Source organism: Oreochromis aureus, linkage group 20 (genome assembly GCF_013358895.1).
Source record: "Oreochromis aureus strain Israel breed Guangdong linkage group 20, ZZ_aureus, whole genome shotgun sequence".
Taxonomy (NCBI): Eukaryota; Metazoa; Chordata; class Actinopteri; order Cichliformes; family Cichlidae; genus Oreochromis; species Oreochromis aureus.
In genome coordinates this window covers 1,649,871-1,676,967 of record NC_052961.1, presented here as the reverse complement: position 1 = coordinate 1,676,967, position 27,097 = coordinate 1,649,871, and the positions used below count along the sequence as shown (strand labels likewise).

The 27,097-nt window shown below is 41.6% G+C and overlaps 1 protein-coding gene across 1 annotated transcript; it reads right to left on the bottom strand.

The window, feature by feature from the left end:
• Window positions 1-380: 380 nt before the first annotated feature.
• LOC120435086 (L-rhamnose-binding lectin SML-like) lies at window positions 381-27,097 on the bottom strand. The gene is made up of 12 exons (XM_039603989.1): window positions 27,012-27,097; window positions 26,510-26,542; window positions 19,397-19,498; window positions 10,378-10,471; window positions 10,178-10,272; window positions 10,037-10,081; window positions 5,945-6,080; window positions 5,742-5,845; window positions 2,306-2,391; window positions 1,769-1,897; window positions 1,360-1,468; window positions 381-1,191 (listed from the first exon to the last, which is right to left on the bottom strand). The coding sequence occupies exons 1-12, from the start codon at window positions 27,043-27,045 to the stop codon at window positions 1,124-1,126; spliced, it is 1,035 nt and encodes a 344-aa protein (XP_039459923.1). The 5' UTR covers window positions 27,046-27,097; the 3' UTR covers window positions 381-1,123.

Below are 27,097 nucleotides of genomic sequence, written 5' to 3'. Positions count from 1 at the left end.
CTGGGTTTAAATCTGGGACTCTCCACCATTTGACCCTAGAATTGGAGAAGCTTCTCGGATGAGAGGTGAAACGTCTTCAGGCAACTTAAAGAACTCTAGATGCTTTTCTTTCCAAGCTCCTTAGACTACGATGACCTGGATGACTGAGAACCTTCACAGACAACACCTGTACATGTTTGTGCGTGTGTCTTTTCAAAATTTTCTAAATTATATTCAATATATTACACAAAGTGAAAAGAGACTGGTTGCTGTTCAGGATATCTATTTATCTGTTTATGTCACGGTCTGCGGGAGGCAGACAGAATGGAGAATGAGTGGAGGACTCAGGTGCGGACACTGACGAGGAGACGTAATTATTTTAAGGAATAACGAGCCTTTATTTAGGGCTGATAAGAGAGCATGCAAAAATTAAGTAAGCAAACTGGTAGAGACCAGACTAAGAAAACTATGAATAAACTATTACAAGACTAGAGTGACTGAAAGCTGTGAACACTGAAAATACTATAAAACATGAAAGGACACTATGAATTCTGAACCTAGACATGGGGAAGGGAACACAGACGACACCACACTGAACACAGGAAGACTGAGGGCTTAAATACACACACGAGGTGATCGGGGGAAGTGGAGACACATGAGGAAAACAGCTGACTGGAATGAACATAATGACGCCTCAGTGGAAGCGAAAGCTAAGTACACAGAACATGGAAACAAGACTTCCAAATAAACAGGAAACATTATGAGACGCAGACATGACATGAATGTAACCAGCACCCCAGAGACATAAAGCATGACAGGTAGACGTGAAGCAGGGAGACTTAGAAGAAGGGAGAAGACAGAAGGATCTGCAAAGCAAAGGACTAACACAGCAATCTAGGCATCGTAGCACTTAATAAGTTAAACTAAACTCAAACCAGAACACGAATAGAGAACAAAATACAATAAAACTCAAACACTGGGTCACACGACCCAGTACCGTGACAGTTTATTGTGACAGGAATTCATATTTGTCAATAAATCTTCCAGCAGTGATGTCATCGAGGCTTGACATCCTGCTGGAAGTGACATCAACAGTGAGGATGTGACATCTTCATGTCAGATGTGTCAGGACACGAAGGAGCAGTTATGGGTCTCTGACACAAACAGAAGAGCTGTTCCATTGACATCCCGCATCATTGACATAATCTCCTCCTGTAAAGAATCAAAATAAAGAAATAAAATCAGAGGTCTGTGCAGTACATGTTTTCTTCTTTTCTAATGTAAAAACAGCAAAACACAGTTCTTATAAAGACCTAAGATTACATGATTTCAATCAATATAAAAACACATTTCATCAATAGGCCCACATTCAGTTTCTACCTTGAAAGTTTATCTGTATACAGTTATTTCCTCCAGCATTGTCAGGTTGTCCCCTGGCCCAGTTTGGGAAATCAAACTTGGAACCATCACTCCACATCCACACAGTTTCCTGAAAGAATAAAGTTTGAGGTTCAATTTATTCTGATGTACTTTGGTGCATCTATGCTGAGAGTGCAGACATGAGACCTCTTCACTTCATGTCTGCTGCCAGCAGATACTCACTAGTAGCTCAAAGACAAATCTCAGTTAACACAAAGAACACATGCCTAAATCTTATATACAAAACACAGACCTGCTAAGGATTTGACATGAAATTTGAATCAAACTGCTGAACATGAAGAGAAAAAATATGAAATATCAGGCAAAAGAAACAGCTGCAGCTCATCCTCTTAATCTATGAAACACTTACATTCTTTCTGCCTCCAACCCAAGCTTCTTTATATGACCCTGCTGCTGTGTAAATGAGCCGTCTGATGAAGGTGTACTCAGCTGTGCTGTGGAATGAGGCCAGATGTCCACCGAGTGTCTCACAGGAACTCTGAGGAGGAAGATGAGGTGCACAGAAGATGAAAAGTGTGAGGATGCATTTAAAATCGAAGATAAAGTGAGTTTGATGAAGGCAGCAAAGAGAGAGCTGATGAAGAGACAGGAGGAGGGAATGTTTCAAAGATGCTCTGAATTCTGAACATCACTGCATGAACATTACTGCACTGCATGTCTCAGCATAAAGCTGTTAGTGCAGGGCTGTGACGCCGCAGCAATAATCAGCTAAGAACAGAAGAACAAAGGAGTCCTGTGTATTTACTCCTGCACTTCAGCCTGTGTGTGAATATGAATATAAAGCAAGTCTTCTTTCACTGAATGATTCTGACAGCAGGAAGCTTTTTATTAGAACATGTGTCATATATAACATGTACATATACAGTTGCTGTTATTTCTGATGTACCTCAGCATCAGTCCAGTTCTTCTGACTGCTATCAAAGATGAAACAGCGACCTCCAGACCAAGTCCAACCAGGACGGCAGGGAGGAGCTGCAACATAATTGTAAAGGTAGAAGGTCAATAATCAGTTTAATAATTCCTCAGAAGAAAAAACCCAGCTGTTTTTCTCTACTGACATTGAAATCCATTTGAATTTGAGCTTATGCAGTTCATTAGTGACATTTTCCAGATTCCCCCTTTAAACTGGCATTGTGAAACCAGGTTGATGTTTCTAGGACATATCAGCTGAAATCTAAAGGAAAACACACCATGGATGCAGAGGTGGAAGACAGAAGAGAAGGAGTGAGACAGCGGCGGCTGAAAGAGAGGAGGCGGTATAAGCTGTGTCTCCTGTGCTTTATAATGTGGAACGTAAGATCACTATTAAAGAAGATGGATGACTTAACAGCGTTAGCCCAGAGTCAGAGGGAGTACTGGAAATGTACCCTGATGTGCTTCACTGAATCATGGATCAACAAGGATATTCCTGATGAAAACGTATCTATTCAAGGCTCCTGCGCTGTTTGGATCGACAGGGACAGCTGTCTGCCCAAGCTGCACAGCTGAGCTGAGCAGACAGCAGAAATTTTATTCTTATTTACCTGTATTTGTTTCTAATTTATCTTTATTTGTTTCTCTGTTGTTTTCTCTTGTTTTTAACCGATTGTGAAACACTTTGGTCAACTCTGTTGTTTTTAAATGTGCTATACAAATAAATTTTGAATTGAAAAACCAAGGAGCTGTTGTGGACTTCAGCACAGAGCATGTGAGAAATTACGAGCCTCAGACAACTCAGAGACTTCCAGCTACCTTTGAAGATGCTCGAGAACTCAAGAGCAAGACAGATGAGCTCTCCAAAGAGTGGTGTGCTCTGCTAAATGAGTCATTCGCTCACAATGATGCATTTGCAACAGTCTGAAAATAATTCAATTTTTTTCTTTTATCTATACAGCCCCAAATCACAAAACAGTCGCCTCAAGGTACTTTATACTGTACAGTAGATGGTATGATAATAGATAAAGAGAAAAACCCAACAATCATATGACCCCCTATGAGCAAGCACTTTGGCGACAGTGGGAAGGAAAAACTCTCTTTTAACAGGAAGAAACCTCCGGCAGAACCAGGCTCAGGGAGGGGCGGGGCCATCTGCTGTGATTGGTTGGGGGGAGAGAAGACACTTGCTGTCTATTTACACCAAGTGTTGCAGCACCAAAGCCAGGAAGATTATGAAGGACCTCTCCCACCCCGACAATGGACTCTTCTCACTGTTGAGGTCAGGGAAGCGTTTCCGCTCCCTGAAGGCCAACACAGAGAGAATGGGGGGAGCTTCTTCCCCCAGGCTATTCGTCATCACAATATTCTGCACAAAATAAGCAAATGTAGCTCATTTCCTCAGCGCAGAGCAGCTGCAGCCTGTGTTTAACCTCAGAGTGACTGATGTGATGTGAAACTGACAAACTGGATTTAAAAGAAGTGAGCGATGGATGCTGAGCAGCAGTGAGCACAGAAACAGGCCTCGAGTTTAAGGAACCAGCTGCAATTATTTATTCCAAGCAGGCTGATGAGTGCTCTACATTTCAGCATGAGACGTGTGTGCTGGTATGTTTAGGGGACTTTGGGCAGTAGATTGCAGTTTCACTTGCTGAGGTGGCTGTAGTGGAATCAGCAGTTTATTTCTGAACTGCTAAACCAAATCTATCTGAATTTTCAGTGACCTGAACTCATTTCTCTTGAATCAGCTCATAGCAAAACATAAATAAACAGTAACAACATTCCACAAAACACACCTGTTTATGAGGAATCCATAATCCACATCCAGTTATTTGAGCAGAAATATTATTGAGATAGGCGTGTACCAATGCATCGATGTGTGTCGCTAAATTTATTTGAAATACAAACAGCCCAAAGCTCATTAAAGCAACAGGTTTACTTATAAAGTGCTCTGTGGTTATCTCAGTTTCCATCACTCGCTCCTTTTAAAAATGGGCTCTGTCCTACATTTGATTATTTTGTGCAGAATATTAGAACAGCCTTATGTTACACTGAGCACACAGCTGCCCACGTTAAACTGTGACTGTCTCCAGTTAACATGTTTCCTAAATCAGCAGCAGGTGTTCAACAGCTGACGGAGTGAACAGGTGTATGCAGGTTAACTCAAGAGTCAGTCGGGCTGATTTAGTGGTGGCACAGAGGAAATATCAGCTCACATTTATGTTACAGAAACACAGAAGTTAGAGACGAGGAGAGAGGTTTTTGTTTTTGTCTGTTTCCTTGTAATTAAAATTATTTTATTGTCTGGAGATAATTATGTGCGTATAGTCTATGAAGTTGCACGAGCTGGAGAAAAAGTCAAACATCTGGAACACAGAGAGTGGAACATGTAAACAAATCTAACCAGTTAAAGTAAAAACCAGTAAACCTGAAACTCCCCATTAAACTCACAGCATCGTCGCCACTGCTGCTGTTATCAGTGTTTTTGCTGCGTGGGCTTCATGTCGTCATACGATCTCTATTTTGTCTTCCTGTGTTCTACACACTGCTCATATGCAGGACTGCAGCTTTGTTAGCCTACACCCACAAACAGGAACAGTGACCAGACCTTATTAATTGGCACAGCAGTCTCAGTCATGTCGGTCATTGCCATTCACACTCAATACAAAGCAAACAGCTGCACTTCATAAATCCCCAATAACATCGAGACAGCATCAGAGGGAAAAGCTGTTATCACACTAACTTAGCACGTGAGCATCAGCATGAACAGTCCCATGAGTCTTTGAGCTAGTGGCCCCTCCCCTTGGTGTGCTACAATATATAATATTGTATAAAATGGTGTTTTAACTTGTTTGCTTCTGTTCTTACTGTCTTGGACTAACTGTGACCACATCGTTTCCTCTGGGATCAATAAAGTCTTTGAATTGTGTTTCAGAGTAGGACTGAATTAGATCTTTCCTCCAATCTGGACGGCACCAAACTTCCAGTGAAATGTGAAAAGAAATGTTTTCTTTGTTATTATCATTTTCTGTTTTTCATGTAATCTTTTTGTTTCTGTCTCCACATAATTATTTCTTTCCTTTTTGATTTTCTGTTTGAATTATACAAAAGTACATTTTACTTGTTCAGACAACTTTGTAAACTGGTTTTAAATGTTTTAAATTTTAAATGCCACTTTCATTTGTTTTATTTTTTTATTATTATTTTATAATATTTATATTTATTTGATGTGTGTTCACTGAGGATCTAAAAACATGTCTGATGATTTTTCTGATTCTGATTCTTTTCAGCACAAAAAGGTTAATCTATTAAAATGATGAATGATTATCATTTTAATTCACTTCAAAGACTAATCTGAATGTACACACCCTAAAATATTATTTGTATGAGTTTGTTGTTTGAGCCCATACCCTGACAAGTGTAAAACACCTCCAGGTACTTGCAGGTGCCACCACAGGGGTCTCCAAACACTGAGGTCTTTGCTTCAACAGTACAGCTGTTCTGCCAGTTACACCTGTGAATGCAGGTCAAAGGTGAGTCAGCAGAGGCCTGAAATACATCGTGTCATCTGAGAGAAGATGGAAAGCTGAAGAAGGAGAGTCAGCATCTGTACCTGTTAGTTACAGATTCCATGCTTGTGGAACAGAAGCAGTTAACATTTTTGACGTGATTAGGACTTCCATCAGGGCACGTGGTGTTGTCACGGCGACCAAAATTAGCCCAGTAGACGACTATAACCTGTCCTTCATCTGAGGAAGAGTTCATAGAGATAAACTGTAACCATGGTGATAGTTTTACTGCATGAAACATCAGCCCGTTCTCACTCCCGAGGTGTAACATGCCGATGTTTTGTCACATCCCGCGGCGGTCCTGAGAAACGCGAAAAGTGACCGTCCGCGTTCTTATGGTACGCGGCGGGTTATGGATGAAATCCAGTGGAGTGACCATCCCGCGGTAATACACGTTCCAGCCCTGTATTCCAGCCCTAAACCTAACCTTATCCCTAACCATAACCATATTCCTAACGTTAACCAGCACTTTAATGACGTGAAATAGTGTTTTCCCAAGCAAATGTAAGAAAAAGAGCAAACATGTGTAGATAGAGTCCAAAGGGTTCTCATGTTTCCTAATTTTTCCGATGTTGTAAAGATGGCGCCGGTGTGTATGGCAGGCCGTCCTCGTCTGCGCCTTGGCGTAGTACTCCTTATTGTTTTGTTTTTGGTTTTATGCTCACTAGGTGGCTGTGCACTAATAACCTATGACAGACATATGCTTTTGAATCTCCGATTCTCTTACTCCCACCGTCAGGATCCATGTTGGACCCTGGGTGACGCGACCCCTCTATGGCCAGACTCCCTCACCAGTATGTCCTGCCTACCCCTCTCCAACTTGCACAGGAAACGTTACAGGAAACGGGATAAAAGGAGTGGTTTTCGCGTCCGTTTTAAGGCTTACCTTAAAGCCAAGGTTACGGATTATCCATTTGCAAGCCGAGATATTCTATGCTTCATCCCCTCCTTCAGAGGCCGCCCTGATGCTAAACTGCTGAGCCATCGGTGGATCTGCCCCGCTGGATTTCAAGCCTACCCAGCCCTTCCAGTGGCTTGCCTCCCTGTCCGGTCCTGGATAATGTCCTTCGGTCGTGGTGTCCATCACAACAACCTCAGCGTCCTGCGACGTGCCACCGCTGGTGACCTAGCTCCTCGGACACGGATGGCTTTATTTAATGTCAGGTCGCTGACGAACAAGGCTTTTCTTTTAAATGACTTTTTCCTCGCCGCGGGACTGGATGTTTAACTCCTGACGGAGATGTGGACTTCTCCCGGTGAGTTCATCCCCTTCTCTGAGCTTCTCCCCCCAGACTGTGTCTTTTTTAGCTCACTGAGGCTCACTGGCAGAGGCGGTGGCTTAGCTTCGGTTTTTAAAAACAAACATAAAGTTCGGCTGCTACCCTCCCCCACCTACCCTAGCTTTGAAGCACAGCTACTGGAGATGACTGACTCTTTGACTACTCTGTGTGTTGTGGTCTATCGTCCGCCTAAATACAACAAGATTTTCATCTCTGAATTCGCTGACTTTTTAGGATCTGTTCTTTTTAAACATGGCTGTGCTCTTATTACTGGCGATTTTAATATACATGTCTGCTGTATGAACGACCCATTGGCTAAAGATTTTCTTGCATTAACTGACTCTTTTAACCTCACTCAGTGGGTTAATGAACCAACCCATGCTAAAGGCCATACCCTTGACCTGGTCTTTTCATATGGCTTGGACATTTGTATCAAGGATATTAACAATGCTGGGTTCTCTGACCGCTCCCCGGTCATCTTTGATGTTGACTTAGGTAATACTGAATTGCACCTTGAGGCCCTCCTTTGCCCTATGTGTACAGTTAATGCTGAAACTGTGGCAAATTTTTCTGCTTCTTTTTTGAATCCTGCATCCACTACATTTGATTGTTTTACCTCTCATATGGTTGAGGACTTTGCCAACACCTTGTTAACCATATGCTCCTCTATCCTTGACACTGTTGCACCTATTAAAATGAAGCACCCTAGAACTTATTCTCAATGTTGGTTAAACAACTCTACACGTGCCTTACGACGTGTGTGTCGCCGCGATGAGAGGAGGTGGAGAAAAGATAAATTCCAGGTATCCTATGAAATCCTACGTGCCAGCCGCTCGAAATTCCAAACTGCTGCCAAAATGGCCAAAGCGGCTTTCCTATCTAAAATTATCCTGGCTAATGGTCACAACCCCCGAACACTATTTAAAATTTTTAATTCTGTGGTCAATCCCTGCCCTGTTATTCCGCTGGCGTGCTCTCCGGTTCTTTGCGAACAATTTTTAAATCACTTTTTAGATAAAGTTTCATCTCTTAAGTCTTCACTTCCTTTAATGTCAAGCCCTGTTTTTACCCCTGACTGTTCGTCTACTTTCCATCAGTTTGAGCCCGTGTCACTTCTTACTCTCAAGCATTTAGTTGAACAACTGAACAATACTAATCCTATACATGATACTCTCCCATCTCGCATAGTTAAGGAAGATGACCCTTCTACAACTTCTACAACTCCAGGCGTACCTGGATGAGAACAACATTAATGATAAATTCCAGTCTGCCTTCAAACCACATCATAGCACCGAAACAGCGTTGCTTAGGTCCTTACCGATCTTCTTCTAATTGTTGATAATGGACGCCTATGTCCTAGTTTTATTGGATTCATCCTCGGCCTTCGATATGGTAGATCACAACATCTTATTAGCGAGGCTTGAGCATACTGTAGGCATTAAAGGTGTTGCCCTTGATTGGTTTAAATCATACCTCTCCAATAGGTTCTTCTCGGTGAACCTGGGTACTTGCTCTTCCTCCGCTGCACCTGTCTGCTGTGGCGTGCCTCAAGGATCTGTGTTAGGCCCTACTCTTTTCTCACTGTATATGCTCCCTCTAAGTGCAATCTTTGAGAAATACTGCTATGCTGACGATATACAGTAGATATACATCTACTTTGAACTAAATGATGATCTTGCTTTGTCCTTGCACTGCTTTCAAGAGTGCATGCGCGAGGTCAAAGAATGGCTCCTAGCAAACACTCTTATCCTAAATGACAAGAAAACTGAAATTGTGGTATTTGGCATCAATGTTCCTCGTGGCCAACTTCGTGATGCCTTTGGTTCCCTTACCAGCTCCCTTTCTGACACTGTTAGCAATCTGGGCGTGTTGCTTCACAGCTCGTTCAAACTTGATAAACAGGTGTCTGCTGTAGTTAGATCTAGTTTCTACCAACTCCGTCTCATCTCTAAGGCTAGGCACTATGTTCCGCATAAGGACCTGGAAAAGCTCATCCACGCCTTTGTGACCTCGAGGCTGGATTACTGCAACTCACTTTATTTCGGTCTTCATTCTGCCCTCCTTCATAGACTGCAGACAGTCCAAAATGCTGCAGCACGCATTCTGACCAGAACTAGGAAGTTTGCCCGTATCACTCCTGTCCTAGCGGATCTGCATTGGCTACCCATAAAATGCCGTATCCAATTTAAAATACTGCTGCTTACGTTTAAAATTACCAACAACACAGCACCGAGCTACCTTAAGGAACTCCTCAAATCGTATGTTCCTGCCAGAGCATTAAGATCATCTACTCAGTTACTCTTGGTGCAGCCTAGATCTCGGCTGAAGTCTAGAGGTGACCGGGCGTTTGCCCTGGCTGCACCAGAGTTGTGGAATAACCTTCCGATTGCGATCCGGGCGTCCGATTCTATCCAATCTTTTAAATCACGGTTAAAAACCTATTTGTTTAATCTTGCCTTTCCTGCTTGTTAATGCTCGCACCTGACTTTTAGACTTACTCTCTTTTTTCTATACATATTTTTATGGCTTGTGCTTTTATTATGTTTTAATTTTTTGATATGCATTTTATATTACCCCTGTGTATTAGTGGCATTGACCTGTGAGTATATTTGATACTTTGCTAAGGCCTTATAATACTCGTGTTACTTCTCTGTCTCTTATGTTAAGCACTTTGGTATACCGCTGGTTTTTAAATGTGCTCTATAAATAAAGATTGTTGTTGTTGTTGTCATTTAGGAACGTGTTGGGTGCCCGAAAACGTAAAATGCTGACGATTTGTCACCTAGCGTAAAATGTTACTCTTTGGGAGTGAAAACGTGTTGGAAACATACAAAGAAATTGAAGCTGTGTTCTCACCACACTGAAGGTTTGACTGAGATCCTTCACATGTTACACTGTGGTCTGAAACAGACACAGATCCCATTAGAAACTGTAATCATTCATGTACAGATTGGGTTCATTAGTCATTTCTAATCACAGGTTTAACAGAGTCGTTACGTGTGAAGCAGGCGTAGGTGGTCTCCAGGTATCTGCAGACTCCAGGATCATAAGTAATGTTTGACTTTATGTCACACACTGTTTTTCCATCACAGCTGCAGGGAGACAGAAACAGCTGGTTTTCAGCTTAAAGTGATCAGCTGAACATTTGTTTCTTCTTTTGAATCAAAGGCTCATTTCTACCATCCAACAGTGCTCACCTGTTCCTGACGTTGTTCTCAGCGTCACCCTGAGAGCAGGTTACTTCACCTCCACATCTGTACACAGCTGACCTCACAATGATCCTTCCACCCACTGTTATACAGACACAGTATGACAGAAAAGGAACAATTCAGGTTTAAGGCTTCAGTTTCAGCCTCAGATGCTCCAGTCAGATCCATAAATAATGAGGATTTTACCTCCGTACACCACCACACTGGATATTACATTAACTCTGATTAAGGAGAAAACCTTAAGTCAGTGTTTTTGTTTCTAATCTACATCAAATGTTTCTGAATTTTTATACACAGTCCAACATCCTCAGAGCTTTTTTTAAACAACGAATGCACTGTTGGTTTGTTGATCAGGAAAATACAATTTAAACTGAAAACAAGCAACTGTGCATGAAAAGGCTGTAAATTATAAACAGTTAATCCAATACTTTTGTTAAGTTTCTTGAATTTAACCTGAGAGTCTGAACATGCCTTCATTGTTTGATTTAACCCTTGTGTTGTCCTTGGGACGTTTTGTCCCCAAAAGAAATCTTTTGCTATCAAAAGTTCGTTTTATTCATCAAAGGGTCTAAAAATAAAAGAAGTTATTCATTACTATGTTATGCATGATTGGAAGAGGTTCTAAGTAATTTGATTTATTTATGGGGTTTTATTGGATTTTATAACACCTGTGGTCCTCGGGGACAAAAATGATCCCAAAGTACAAAGTGTTGCAGGGAGGGGCGGGGACATATCTTCACAACATACTGCTTTCAAACATCTTTGATGTTGGATCACTGATGTGTGGGGTCAAGCAAAGGTCATAACAACCACAACAACAACAACAACAACAACAGGCAGCACAACCAGGGGCCCGTTCTTCGTACCTCGCTTACTACATCCAAGATCAAATGACACATCCAAGATCAAATCATCGCGCTAACTTTGAGCTCGCTAATCCAGTTCTCCGAACACACCTGTTGTTGACGATTAGTATAGCTGGATGAAGTAATCTGAGATCACTGGGTGCCTTAAAAGGGGCTACGCATTGATAGTAGAAACATTGATCGGCAACCCTGTGATTGGTCGGCGAAGATGTCGAAGGAGCGCTCAGTATTTCACGGCAGCAGAGCAAGAACTCTTGATTGAGGGATATCAGGAGTTTCAGAGTTTAATTAAAACGCAGGGGAACACTGCAAAGGCTGCAAAAGCAAGGAGAGAGGCTGGCAGAAAGTTGCTGACAAATTAAACTCGTAAGTGATCCATGATATTACATTATATCATGTGATATTATATTATACCACATTATATTATATTACATCATATCCTCTTTCAAATTAGAGCCACAACAGGACCCACTAGAACATGGGAACAAGTAAAAGTGAAATATAAGAATATTCCACAGAATGGTAATATTTATCACTTATATTGCTTTTAGTCTATGACAAGAGACCCTGGAATAATCTGTTTGTTTGTTTATAACAGCAACCAAGAAAAGGGCAGAGCAAATAAAGACAGGTGGTGGTCCTGCACCCCTCGTCACACCCCTTTTGTACTGTGACATTTATTGACATTGTGGGTTTTTTGTGTGTAGTTTGACATAACACTCCATCACTTTTACCTGTTCCCATGCAAGGGGTGACTGAAGCATGCACAGTAAGTCGGGAGTAAGTATATACAGTGCGGTATAGTATATATATATATATATATATAGAGAGAGAGAGAGAGAGAGAGAGAGAGAGTAAATAATACCCTGACGGAGAATCGATATCTCTCTATGAGCACACTGTCGCTGAGCTAAAGGATCCTGTCTATCCCGCAATATACGCTAAATTCTGGAAACTCTCCTTATCAATCTTGCACCTTCCTTGCTCGCATACAAACGGACAGGACATGGCTGCGACAGACTTCCCAAATCCACCTTCGCTTTTATAGTCGTGGTCTCATCTTGATTGCACGTAGTAATTTACTATTACTACTCTAAAATATGAATTACATCTGACATGATCTACTACATGTAATACACTGTAAAAAGAAAATAGGTGAACCAACTTAATTGAATTGTTTCAATTGGTAACACCTAATTTAATTAAGTTCTTTGAAATGAAGTTAATACATTAGATAAATCAGTTGTGCACTCTAATGTATTAACTTCATTTCAAAGAACTTAATTAAATTAGGTGTTACCAATTGAAATAATTCACTTAAGTTGGTTCTTTTTTCAGTGTAGAATGATTAATAGTACATTTCCCTTTTTTTCAGAAATGACCTGTATGTATCTGTATGAAATCAATAAAAGAATCAAATGCTGCATTATCTTTAGTTACATTGATAATATTTATTTATGGTAAAACAGTGGCGAAATATCGCTGTTGCTTTCATATAACTGCAGCGGACATACCTGAGTGGCAGCGATCTAATCCTGTTTACATAAAGTAAACCTGCTCCCGAGCAGGTTTACGCTTCGGATCTGTTGCTATGACAGCAAGTCCCAGATGAGCTTCGGAGAACCGAACGATCCAAGATCACGCGAAATCGTCAACATTCAAATCCGGCTAACTTACTTAGCGAGGTACGAAGAATGGGCCCCAGGAGGCAGGTGCTCTATATTCAATTACATTTTGTTTATACAGCACCAAATCACAACAACAGTCGCATCAAGGGGCTTCATATTGTAAGGTAGACCCTACAATAATACATACAAGCCTCCATTGCACTGGAGATTTGTGAGCATACTTTTTTTTACCATGTTGTGCAAAGCAATGACCAGTAGAACAATGCATATATTGTCCTCTAGTATAATGAGGAGGAAGAGTCAATGTTCAGGAAGATCCAAGGTTAGAAGATAAAGAACATATTGCCAATATTTAGAGCACATGCTACCCTTTCTCTGAAAAAGCACATCACCCACCTGCAGAAGTGGAAGAAGACTATGAAGTGAAGGAAAGTGATGAAGAATCTGAACTATGTTCAAGTAGGTTCTCAGGCATCCAGGACATGGTAGTCTGAGGAGCTTGGAAAGAAAGTGACTGGGCTTCTTGAAGTTTCTTGAAGGTTCAGAATGTGAAACTGAAATAGAAGATGTGTCAGAGGACTACACATCTTCTATTTCAATTATGATGAAGATCAAGCAAGAAAGGGGACTCAGCTGAGACAGAGGAATATTTGCAGTAATGTGAGGAAACATCGATCTGGTCTTCTATCCTCCCCAGTGACAGACGATGCCTGACTCTCTCATGCGTCACAGAGAAAGACAATCTACCATGGTCCAAGCACATATGCCAGGTCCCATATCAGAGACCAAGTTGGGGTTCAGTAACTTGCCCAAGGACACCTTGGTAAGAACTCCACACTAGAGCACACAGAGATTGAACCAACAACCATCCAGTTGAGTGAACGCTGGCGCGACTTGCTGCCGCTACTCACCGGTATCTTTTTATCTTTTATTTGTATATTCTTTCATACATCTTAACAAATTTTAAACCTTGTCTTCTACAGATACTACTGGCGATCCAGCAAATTTTGCAAGTGCCTGAGTTTCTTTCATCTGCCTGTTTGTTTTGGCCGTTGTCTCCCTCGGATCCGTACACCTGACTGTTTGGCCTACCTGACTGTGCGTGATGTGGCCTGGCAGGATCTGCGTCTTGCTCGTGTGGGTCTGGATTTTTATGTCATTGGTCTACTGACCCAGTGCTGGATTTCACCAATACTCAGCTGACGAGCTTCTCCGTCTCCGCTTTCACCTGGCTTCTCCACCGCCGGCTGCGCTTCATCTCCGCACACATATCGCCATCCTCCCTCGCCGAAAGTACATCCACCGGGGCTCTCGTCGGAATTTTCACCATGACGACTCTAAGCCAATACAGACCCTCTGGTCCACTTCTTGTCGTCCTCCACGGAACTCTGACAGGGCTGCTGACCATAGTGTTTTAGCCACCCTGCCCAGGTCGGCTAACACCTCTGACCAGTCTGACAACACCGTTGTCAACTTCGGCCTCCTTAACATCCGCTCACTTACGAGCAAGGGTCATCTAATTCAGGATCTACTCACAGATCGTAAGTTTGACTTTTTCTGTTTGACCGAGACGTGGCAACAGCCCAATGACTTTTCATCGCTCAACGACCCCCCCCCCCCGGGGTTTGTTTACACCTGCCAACCTCGTAAGTCCGTGGTGGAGGTCTCGCCGTAATCTATCGCAAGAACTGGAAAGTCACACCGTCGTCTGTACCTGTCTACAGTTCCTTTGAATCCATTGTTTGTCTGTCATAGCTGTTATTTACCGCCCTCCAAAGTCTAATTCTGTCTTCATAAGTGACTTTGTTGATCTGCTGACTCACATAGCTACTGTTTCCCCTAATATAATACTCCTGGGAGACTTTAATATTCATATGGATAACAGTGATCATCCTCTCACCAAAGACTTCTCATCCTGCCTCCATAGTTTTGACTTTGAACAATACATAAACTTTCCTACTCATACTAAGGGCCATACTTTGGCCCTAGTTTGTTGCTCTGGACTTACTCCTTTTAACTGCAAAGCTGATGAACTGCTAATTTCTGACCACTTGCTTCTTTCTTTCAATATCAAAATGATCTTTTCTATAACCAAGAACCTTCGTACCATTTCTTTTCGGAATATTAAGATATTTTGCTTTCTCTAGTCATTTGCATTTTCATAACCTGCTCACCCAAGGGGACTTAGTTTCCTATTATAACTCTAGTCTCAATAGTATCCTAAACTCTGTTGCCCCACTCAAAACCAAATCTGTATCATTCTCTCAGTCAGCACCCTGGTTTACAGCTGAACTCAGGCTCCTGAAAGCAAAAGGACGACGACTTGAACGCCTTTATAAGAAAACTGGTCTGAATATCCACAAGGAAATGTTTAATAATAATATTATGTATTATAAGGAGTGTATTAATCAAACAAAATACAAAAAACCAAGATACTGTTTTCACTGTTCAACTCTTCTTTCAGGTCACCAGATTTTTTACCCGCTCATCTTTACTCGTCTTCCTTTTGTGATTCTTTGATGTTATTTTTCATTAAGAAAATTCACAAACTACACCAAGACCTGGTTTCTGATGTTCTATTTAGCTCCTCCTGTGTAATTCCTCTCCCATCACACTGTTTTTCTGCTTTCCAGCTCCCCTCTGTTACTGATATTTCAGATCTCATCTGTAAATCAAAACCTTCTACTTGTCAGCGAGACCCCATTCCTACAGTTTTGGTTAAGGCATGTCTACCTTCTTTGCTTCCCCTCATATCTGCTATCATCTGCTCATCACTTACCACTGGAACTGTTCCTGCTTCCCTCAAAATTGCCGCCATAACCCCAATATTGAAAAAAACTGGTCTAGATCCCAATAATTTTGAGAATTTTCGGCCTATTTCCAATCTACCATTCCTTTCTAAAATTCTTGAGAAAATAGTTGCCACACAACTCCACTCACATTTAACTAATAATAATCTGTATGAACAGTTCCAGTCTGGTTTTCGCCCCTCCCATAGCACTGAAACAGCACTTATAAAAATAACCAATGATCTTCTTAGCTATCTCTAGACCCAGCTGTCTTAGCTAATTATAGGCCAATCTCCAACCTTCCTTTCATATCAAACATCCTTGAAAGAGTAGTTGTCAAACAGCTAACAGATCATCTGCAGAGGAATGGCTTATTTGAAGAGTTTCAGTCAGGTTTCAGAGCTCATCACAGCACAGAAACAGCTTTAGTGAAGGTTACAAATGATCTTCTTATGGCCTCTGACAGTGGACTCATCTCTGTGCTTGTCCTGCTAGACCTCAGTGCAGCGTTCGATACTGTTGACCATAATATCCTATTAGAGCGATTAGAACATGCTGTAGGTATTACAGGTACTGCACTGCAGTGGTTTGTATCATATCTATCTAATAGACTCCAATTTGTACATGTAAATGGAGAGTCCTCTTCAGACACTAAGGTTAATTATGGAGTTCCACAGGGTTCAGTGCTAGGACCAATTCTATGTACATTATACATGCTTCCCTTAGGCAGCATCATTAGAAGACATAGCATACATTTTCACTGCTATGCAGATGACACGCAGCTCTATCTATCCATGAAGGCAGGTATCACAGACCAATTAGTTAAACTGCAGGAATGTCTTAAAGACATAAAGAGCTGGATGGCCGCTAACTTTCTGCTTCTTAATTCAGATCAAACTGAGGTTATTGTACTCGGCCCTGAAAATCTTAGAAATATGGTATCTAAGCAGATTCTTACTCTGGATGGCATTACCTTGGCCTCCAGTAACGCTGTGAGGAACCTTGGAGTCATTTTTGACCAGGACATGTCCTTCAACGCACATATTAAACAAATATGTAAGACTGCTTTCTTCCATTTGCGCAACATCTCTAAAGTTAGAAATATCCTGTCTCAGAGTGACGCTGAAAAACTAGTTCATGCATTTATTACTTCCAGGCTGGACTACTGTAATTCTTTATTATCAGGATGTCCTAAAACTCCCTGAAAAGTCTTCAGCTGATCCAAAATGCTGCAGCAAGAGTCCTGACAGGGACTAGAAAGAGAGAGCAGATTTCTCCTGTTTTGGCTTCCTTCATTGGCTTCCTGTTAAATCCAGAATTGAATTCAAAATCCTGCTCCTCACATACAAGGTCTTAAATAATCAGGCCCCATCTTATCTTAATGACCTTGTAGTACCATATCACCCTATTAGAGCACTTCGCTCTCACACTGCAGGCCTACTTGTTGTTCCTAGAGTATTTAAAAGTAGAATGGGAGGCAGAGCCTTCAGTTTTCAGGCCCCTCTTCTGTGGAACCAGCTTCCAGTTTGGATTCAGGAGACAGACACTATCTCTACTTTCAAGATTAGGCTTCAAACTTTCCTTTTGCTAAAGCATATAGTTAGGGCTGGACCAGGTGACCCTGAATCCTCCCTTAGTTATGCTGCAATAGACGTAGGCTGCCGGGATTCCCATGATGCATTGAGTTTTTCCTTTCCAGTCACCTTTCTCATTCACTATGTGCTAATAGACCTCTCTGCATCGAATCATATCTGTTATTAATCTCTGTCTCTCTTCCACAGCATGTCTTTATCCTGTCTTCCTTCTCTCACCCCAACCGGTCGCAGCAGATGGCCCCGCCCCTCCCTGAGCCTGGTTCTGCCGGAGGTTTCTTCCTGTTAAAAGGGAGTTTTTCCTTCCCACTGTCGCCAAAGTGCTTGCTCATAGGGGGTCATATGATTGATGGGTTTTTCTCTGTATTTATTATTGTGCGATCTACTGTACCATATAAAGTGCCTTGAGGCGACTTTTGTTGTGATTTGGCGCTATATAAATAAAATTGAATTGAATTGAATTGAATTGAATTGAATTATGGCAGCTGACTCCGATTTACTTTCCATTCTTATTCTCCTCGATCTGACTGCTGCCTTCGACACTATTTCTCACTCCATTCTTCTCAGTAGGCTAGCCTCCATCAGTCTCTCCCATACCCCACTAGCCTGGTTTAAATCGTACCTGTCTGATCGCACTCAGTTCATTCAACTCTGCTTAGCTGAACTAAATTCATGGTTCTCTTCTAATTTTCTCAAACTCAATAGTAATAAATCCGAGCTCCTCTTGGTCGGCAGTAAATCAACATTATCCAGAACCAACAGTTTCTCTATTACTATCAATAACTCGCCGGTCTTCGTTTCTTCCTCTGTGAAAAGTTTGGGTGTCATCCTCGACAGTACTCTATCTTTCAATTCACACATTAATAACGTCACTCGGTCTGCATATTTTCAATTGCGCAACATTAATCGTCTCCGTCCTTTTCTCACCTCACATGCCACTGCCATTCTTGTCCACAGCCTTGTTACTTCCCGGATTGATTATTGTAATTCACTTCTTTTTGGTCTTACTCAAAAATCCATCCACAAGCTCCAATGCGTCCAGAACTCTGCTGCCCGTATTATCACCAGGACCCCTTCTATCCACCACATCACTCCTGTTCTGCAGCAGCGTCATTGGCTCCTGGTCAAATATCGCATCAATTTCAAAATACTCTTGTACACATTTAAGGCTATTCAACATCTCTCTCCTCCATATCTCTCTGACCTGGTTAACATCACCGCCCTATCTCGTTGTCTCAGATCTTCTTCTTCCCTTTCACTCTCCGTCCCCTCCCCCCGTCTTGTCACCATGGGGAGCAGGGCTTTCAGCTGCTCTGCTCCACGACTCTGGAATTCCCTACCTCCTGATTTAAGAAATATCTCTACCTTCTCTCTCTTTAAGTCCCAACTCAAAACCCACTTGTTCAAAATAGCTTATCCCACATAACCTCTCCACTTTGCTATTTTATTTGTTTATGTCTTATGCTTTTATGATTCTATAAACTGCTTGCTTTTATGTTGCTTTTATTCTACTGTGTACAGTGACCTTAAGTGTTTTGAAAGGCGCTTTCAAATAAAATGTATCATTATTATTATTATTATTATTATTATTAATTAGTAGATGACCTGCTCTACAGCCAACTCAATAGCGAACAAGGAAGGACAACGAGAGAGGAAGAATAATGGATTGAATGCAGCTGTAGGCATATGTGGGTATGTTGAGTCTGGTAGGGAAGTTTTCATGCTGACACAAGATTAATCACAGCATCGCAAAAAGGATATAATTTCATGATGAAGACACTATAGATGATCGTCATTCATGACACAATCATTGAGGTGTTGGAATAAGTGGGTGTTTCTCCTGCTGTGATGTAAGATCCAGGTACTGATGTGACTGTGTTTGAGCACCAAGTCCCTTCAGAGGACTCTGTCCAATCCAGCAGAACAGAAAATGTACATTTTGTGGTAATATGTTGGTCTGAAGTAAAACTAAGGTGTAACATTGAATTTATTGGCAATTTATACTTTATACTTTCAAAAACACTCAAATGAAGTGAGGACATTTTTGTCCCCTGAGGACCACAGGTGTATGGAGGACGTTATGAGGGTTAAACTCACTGCAGTGAATTCTTGGATACTATTTTCCATCTTACCACAGCTCAGGTGAAGATCACTGAGGCCGTTAGAGGTGACCACTCTCCCTGTGGATATGGCGGTCACAGTGGGAGGAAAGGAAACTTGAGCTCTGATAAAGCCTGAAATAAAAAATAAATGTATAAATTTTAAATATTTGGTAATTAATGGGGAATGTGTTGATAACTTATTCCCCATTGATTACCCTCGACTTACTTTTTTCTAAATATAAAAATGAATACATTTATTTAAACAGTATAAAAATATAACACATGAAGGTAAAGAAGATTTTCTTAATTTTCATTCCCTTTTTTTAAGACTTCTAGAATTTATGTCTCCTCCACACCCGAAGTGAAGCCTACACCCACATCAGTCTAAACACAGATACCCAGACCTTCCCTGCCCAGCAACTTCCTCCATCACATCTGGGAGGACTGCAAGGCATTGCCAGGTCAGCTGGCAGACAGATTCTCTATCCACAAACACAACAAGCTGAAAGTCAGTGATGCTGCTCGGTTTGCAGTCCTGAATATGACGGCACAAGCAGGATTCACTGCACTGTTAATGTTAGCTATGTTATATTGCTGCCTCTGTTCGGTGGTGTCGAGCCAAACGGACTTTAACGTGTGTTTGAACGAGCTGACGGTTCACTCGTTAAGCTGAAAGAAAGATGCTTTAATCACAGGAGTCACACATGTGTCCACTGGACCATCTGGGAACTCTTCTTGTTTAGCACTCGTAATAACACAAACACTAAATCCTCCTTCTCTTGTGCTGTTTTGTAGCAGTGTGTACACCTGAGACTGTCACCTGTCTGTCTGTCCTGCACTCTCTCTCTGTTTCTTTCTCTCTGATTGTGGAATAAAAGTATGAACATGTATTTATAAGTTACACTTGTGTTTGAATCCTGCAGCTTATCACACATTTGATTTCCATGTGTGACGACTGCAAGTGTCCAGAGTGAGGACAGACTGAGGGACCCACTGCTGCACATCATCTGTGAGGCTTTGCACCCCTGATGATCCACCAGGACAAACTCAGCAGTGTGTGAGGAAGAGGAGGAAGAGCCAGCAGCAGCTGACAGATGGAGAGAATAGACAGACTGTTCCCTGTTTGTGAAGGACTGCTAGGAAAGTTTAACATAACTAACTGTCTGTCCTGAATCAGTCTTATTAGGTAATGTTCAAATAATGTTATCATCCCAGTGTTTTCAGTGTGGGAGAAAGTACTCAGGGCCTTCAAGTTACACACTATGAAAGGCAGCAACAAGTTTAATGTTCAGAAACCTAAAGTATGTATCAGCAGCAGAATGGAGCTAAAAATAAATGTTTGTTTCAGTTCTATGAAGCTTTGAGTATTTTGGATTAGTAGCACTGCTGTGTTTGTTGCATCATATTGCTGTAATTGTTTATATGCTTTATATATTCTGAGGTTAGTTGATCTATAGTGTTACATCATATTCTATAAGGATGTTATGTGTTTGTATACTTTCTGCCCAGTTTGACCCATTTAGCAGAAGTCAGCCTGTTTAAGGCTCTGATATCTATTCTGTATGACTTAAAGCAGTTATGACATGGTCTGATTTTCTCACCCAATAAAGGAATATTTCATATATCAGTCTGATCTTCATTCTATCAGAAACAGTTTTCACAACTCGTACGTTTTCCTTTTTACACATATATGTAAGCACTGAGCCAAATGTAATAATGCCAACATATTAAACGAACAATATTTGTCTCATATATATAATACATCTGTATATACACTGTCAGAGATACTTGTCTTTGACTGAAGATTTAAGGTGATAGGAAATATAAATAACTGCAACTTAAATCTTTGACCCAGAGTTCAAGCTCACTGCTGTAATATATATATATATCACAATAATCTGACAACAATTTTAATATTGGCCATATTATATTTACATTACCAAAGTGAGATGACTTTAGTCTCATGAACAACATTAGCTAATTGTTATTTACTAACTAATCTTGAAATGACTGTTCAGTACAGAAATGAAGCCCAACTATCATGTTTTACAGTCCTGTGGTCTCAGCCTCAGATACTCAACTAATCAAAGTGATGTCATGACAAAAATGAATGACCAACAAAACATTTTTCTCCTTCATTTCTGTCACACAAAGCTGTATGAAACGTTTCTCGCGGTTAGTATCATGGTTGCTAGGCAACCTGAACAGCGCGACGAAGGCTAGACCGTCCCATTTCACAAGCCTCTCACTTCCGCACTTCTCGTACTTATAGTACGCACCGTACGTAGTACGCGTAGTGGGCGTACTTCAAGCGTGCAGACCCTGAATTGGGGGGAGCTGGCGCACCGAGTAGTTCCTGTTACCTGCTGTTTGTCTGTTTTTACAGGTAAGCTGGGTTCCAAATAATACATATGTGATAGACAACAGTAGCAATCGAAAAGCTAGAGAGCCAGTTCACGAGTTTAAGGGTTGATAACGATGAATCACCACCAGCTGTTGCTAAAAGCACCTTTGTTAGATAGCAAAGTATTTACAAATAATTCTCCCGTTCATTGATCTGAGCATGCGCAGAATGATCCACAGCGCTCCTTTGATCCTTTGAGCTTCTCAAACGATCATTGTGACGTCACGGTCGACATCACATTCTCTGCCACACCCACCGAGTCCTTAAATAGAGGAGCACCTTTAACAGTTTAGACAAAGCTAACCTTTGCATTTAAATCATTCAGAGATTTAACTTTTTTGACACTTTTGAGCTTTAAACCTTTAAAGAAATGTCACAGGCAAGAGGAGATCAGTCAGAACTACTGCTGCGTACGGTATCTGAACTCAGGCATCAAAACGCACAAATCAGGGAAGAAAATGAACAAATTAATGCACTGATCATGCAAGTCAATCTAATAAACACAGAACTCAATGAAGTAAACGCACGACTGAGGGTAGAGATCGCAGAACTCAGACAAACTGTGGAAAATCTTCAGCGCCCAGCGGTACATGTACAACAGACAACAGAAAGAGAATCCGTTGGTTCGTGGTGTCCAAACCTACTTAAAGTAGGTTTAACTGTTGCCGGATGTGTCATTGCTCTTCCTGCAGCTTTCTGGGTCGCCTCTAAGATTTTCGGCTGAAGCGAATGTCCCGCTCTGTGGGGTCGTGATTATTATCATGACGTCTGTGGGGTCGTGATTATTATCACGACCCCACAGAGCGGGGATCACTTGCGTGTGCTTGCATGCACACGTCCAATCGACAATTGTGGATTGTGGTCCACATCCACAATTACAGCTTTGTGGATGTGGTTACCCTTTAAAAACAGTAATGATGTTTTCCAGCCACAGTCCACCTTCATCCTGGCGTTGTTCCCGCTGGTGCTCCTCAGCAAAGGTTTCTCCGTTTGGTTCTGTCCAAGGGGTCCTCAGGTGACGCGCTGACGGTCTTAATGTCTTCCTTGATTTTGTCCATCCACCGTTTTTTCGGTCTGCCTCAAGGCGGCGTCCGCCTGGGTCGATCCTCTTAGCCGCTTTTTGCTGAGTTCTCATCGCTCAATCACGTGTCCATACCACCTCAGGCGGGATTCGAGCATCTTTTGAACTCGAGCCACAGTCCACCGACCTGTCATAAATACGCTGTGCTCTCCTTTATGTTTGATTTTATTTTGCCCTCACCTCCCAACCAGTCATGGCAGAAGACCGCCTCTCCTGAGCCTGGTTCTGCCAGAGGTTTCTTCCTGTTAAAGGGAGTTTTTCCTCTCCACCGCTGCCAGAGTGCTTGCTCATAGGGGATCATTTGATTGTTGGGGTTGAATTTTTGGATTTCATTTCATTGGCTTGAACTGAAAACCTAAAAATTCAGCTGAGGGGTTCACATAGTGGAGAGCACTACATTTGTTAACTGCACTTTTTTATTTGTAGATTTTGTAGTTCTTCCTACTACAAAAACTACAAATGAAAACAAGGCAGTTAGCAGCAAATGAAAATAAATAAAACACATTTAAAAAAAAATCTGCTACTGCTCTGTGTGTTTACTTCAGTGAACACTGTATGTTTTTGTGTTAGAAGATTATAGATTGTCCAAAATATCCTACACCTTGATGTTGGTGGGGCTCCAGAGGCACCAGCAGCTTCAAATATGTGTTTGCTGCTTTGCAATGGCCTTTTAGCAGCTGCTCTCTTAATCGGATGTATTTGTCCTGCAGAAACCTTCCTCATTGAGCCTTTATCTGCACGAACCCGTGTGTGCTCTGACTCAGCCACAGATCTCCTAACGTTACGGTGATCACGATTAAGTTTTCATGAAATATCTCAGGTTTTCACCACGTGTCCAAGGCATTTAGCTATTTCACACTTTTCAGCAGCAGAGAGATCCTTTTATTTTTCCATATTGTTAACTGTCAGTTTGTTCATTTCCTCAGTGTTCTTTAGTGTTAAAGTGTTGGAGTGAAGCACAGCCGTTTCTAAAGTGTCTGCAGGCACTGACGTGTCCACAGACGTATGGATTTGTGTGCTGCTGTGTTCACTTGTGTGTTTTTGTGTTTTCGGCCACTCGGGAGGACGGTACCTGTCTTGTCGTCATCTCGTAGACAAATATTTGACGACGTCTAGAAGAGAAGTCTGAGTCGCCGTCCAAACGTCTGCCTGCAGCACAACCTCCGTCTCTCAGCGCTCGGCATGCACGCTGAAAGAGCCCTCAGGTGAACTTCTCTCACCTGCATAAACTCTTTGCATCGGTTTCTCGGCTGCAGGTCCATGAAGGCACTTTTGGAGGAATATTATGGTCTGACCTTCATCCTTCAGCTCACTCTGAACTCTCTGAGCAGCTCTCTGGCGTCTCTGTGAGGACCTGCAGGAACACTTCTCCAGACTTCTTGAAGGACATTCAAAGCTCTTCTGCCTTCTGTTGATGACTCCACACTGTTTATGTCCTGCTGAGCCTTGTGCTCTGGGAATGCCAGACCATGACTGATAGTGTTATTGTCTTATATCTCACGTCACTGCTTATATCTGAAGTCCTGCTGGCAGAAATGCCCTTCAGTCAGAAAGGTTGATGGTCAGGATGAACCTGGACACTTCTTTGTACACACGTGTGTCGTATCTTTTGTATGATAAGTACTGATAGAGACAGACGTGAGTCTGTATTTATATTTCTTGCAGCCTGTTAGCACTGTACCTCCTGCCTTTCCAAACGGCTCTTCTGTGTTTCTGTCTCATCGTTCTGCTGATGAACATTTGTCGCCCACCGTGATCTCAGCACGTTGTCCTGGTTTTGGAGAGCAGACGTGTGTTGATCTGAGTCCTGTGATTTCCAGTAGTGATTTATTCCCAAGACAAAATCAAATCGTCCTCTGCTGCCGTGTTTTTGCACAATAAAAATGATGCAGGTGTCAGAAACGGCCCGGCCCTGGTTATTGTCTCAGATATGACGCCGCCTTATCCTGTCTGCTTCTGTCGGTTTCCTCCATTTACTTCTTGTTATTTTCCTAAAATGTGCTCCAGAGTGACAAAAATATCTGCTGGAGTTTATGCTGCACTAAAACCTCTGTGACATAGTTGCACTCACTGCTAACAGGAAAGCCAGAGGAGCAGACACATCCCAGCAAAACACTGATGCAGCTTTTTCACATTAAATGGAAGTGATATAAGATACAGTCCTGATTAAAGGTTTAAGACCACTTGAAAATGGCAAAAATCATATTTTGCTTGGTTGGATCTTAACAAATGTTGTTACTAAGAAAATGTTTTATTCACAAATGCAGACATTTCAAAGCTAAACGACATGATTTTGAAAATGAGAAGTGATATTAAGTGTATTCATTGTTAATCACAGAATCATAATTCATATATGATTTTATTGATTGTTAATTATGTTTAACTGCTCAGCACTGATCAGAATATAACCAGGAATAAGTTTAAGCTGTATGATAGATCAGCAAATATAATATAGACGAGCTTAACACAGAGTCTGTGTGTGTGTGAGTGTGTCAGCTCAATTATAGAGCCAGCATTCCTCACTAGTTTGTCTCCTCTCCTTGCATCCTTGTTTCTGATGATGCCCCCAACAGACTGCAGCAGCACGCTTTCGGTGGTGTCGAGCCAAACGGACTTTAACGTGTGTTTGAACGAGCTGACGGTTCACTCGTTAAGCTGAAAGAAAGATGCTTTAATCACAGGAGTCACACATGTGTCCACTGGACCATCTGGGAACTCTTCTTGTTTAGCACTCGTAATAACACAAACACTAAATCCTCCTTCTCTTGTGCTGTTTTGTAGCAGTGTGTACACCTGAGACTGTCACCTGTCTGTCTGTCCTGCACTCTCTCTGTTTCTTTCTCTCTGATTGTGGAATAAAAGTATGAACATGTATTTATAAGTTACACTTGTGTTTGAATCCTGCAGCTTATCACACATTTGATTTCCATGTGTGACAACTGCAAGTGTCCAGAGTGAGGACAGACTGAGGGACCCACTGCTGCACATCATCTGTGAGGCTTTGCACCCCTGATGATCCACCAGGACAAACTCAGCAGTGTGTGAGGAGGAGGAGGAGGAAGAGCCAGCAGCAGCTGACAGATGGAGAGAATAGACAGACTGTTCCCTGTTTGTGAAGGACTGCTAGGAAAGTTTAACATAACTAATTGTCTGTCCTGAATCAGTCTTATTAGGTAATGTTCAAATAATGTTATCATCCCAGTGTTTTCAGTGTGGGAGAAAGTACTCAGGGCCTTCAAGTTACACACTATGAAAGGCAGCAACAAGTTTAATGTTCAGAAACCTAAAGTATGTATCAGCAGCAGAATGGAGCTAAAAATAAATGTTTGTTTCAGTTCTATGAAGCTTTGAGTATTTTGGATTAGTAGCACTGCTGTGTTTGTTGCATCATATTGCTGTAATTGTTTATATGCTTTATATATGTTCAAGATGAACATATGTGTGTAAAAAGAGAGGTTTTATTTCATTTTTCACTGGATTTTAAAAAGGTGAGTAGATAGAGTATAGATTTTAGATCACGAAAATACAATATTAAGTAAAAGTACAGACAGAAGAAGAGGTGAGGTTAAATGGTTAGTATTAATCAAAATGGAAGTGAGAAAGTTAACGGAAAGGCTCTTTGTGACCAAAATGTGAGAAGCAGTAAAACCGCATTTACCTGAAGTGATGAGTGAACACGTTGCTGCCAGCACTGACAGAGACAGAAAGAAAGCTCAGTGTCAGACTGTGTGTTTGATATGAAGTTTAATTCACCTCAAAACATGAAACAGATTCATGAAAACCAAAGAGGAGAAAGCTGCTGCTTTCATTCACACCTGGATTCTTGTGAAAACTCTTTCTAAACAGCAGATTTCAATGACACATTTATTCTGTTCATGTTTCCAACTTTTGTCAATAAACTTATTTGTGTTGACAGTTTGACTTCAACTCTTCATAGTAAATGATCAGCCATGAATTCCTCTCAGGACTCTGAAGCCTAACTGTCCTGCTGAGGTGATACAAACATTTATTTAGGATGTTAGATTAACTGATCCAATAAAGCAGAATCTTTAGAAAAGCATGTCACAGTACAGCACAGTGGAAAGCTAGAAAAGGATTAGACTGAACATGTGCAGCTGATTTCATGTATAAATAAAGGATTATCAGTGTGTTGTACTCACACAGTGTGCTGCTGAGTCCGGAGCAGAGCATCATGTTAGGAGATCTGGATTACAGTGAAGAGCTGAGCTGATGGAGGATCAAACAC

Bases quoted from the DNA above. Each gene is read 5' to 3' on its own strand.
- LOC120435086 (XM_039603989.1), bottom strand. From the start codon at position 27,045: ATGATGCTCTGCTCCGGACTCAGCAGCACACTGT. The intron at 10,082-10,177 runs GTAACGACTCTG...TGTCTGTTTCAG, and splicing joins CACCTACGCCTGCTTCACAC to ACCACAGTGTAACATGTGAA. The intron at 5,846-5,944 runs GTACAGATGCTG...CTGCATTCACAG, and splicing joins ATGGAATCTGTAACTAACAG to GTGTAACTGGCAGAACAGCT.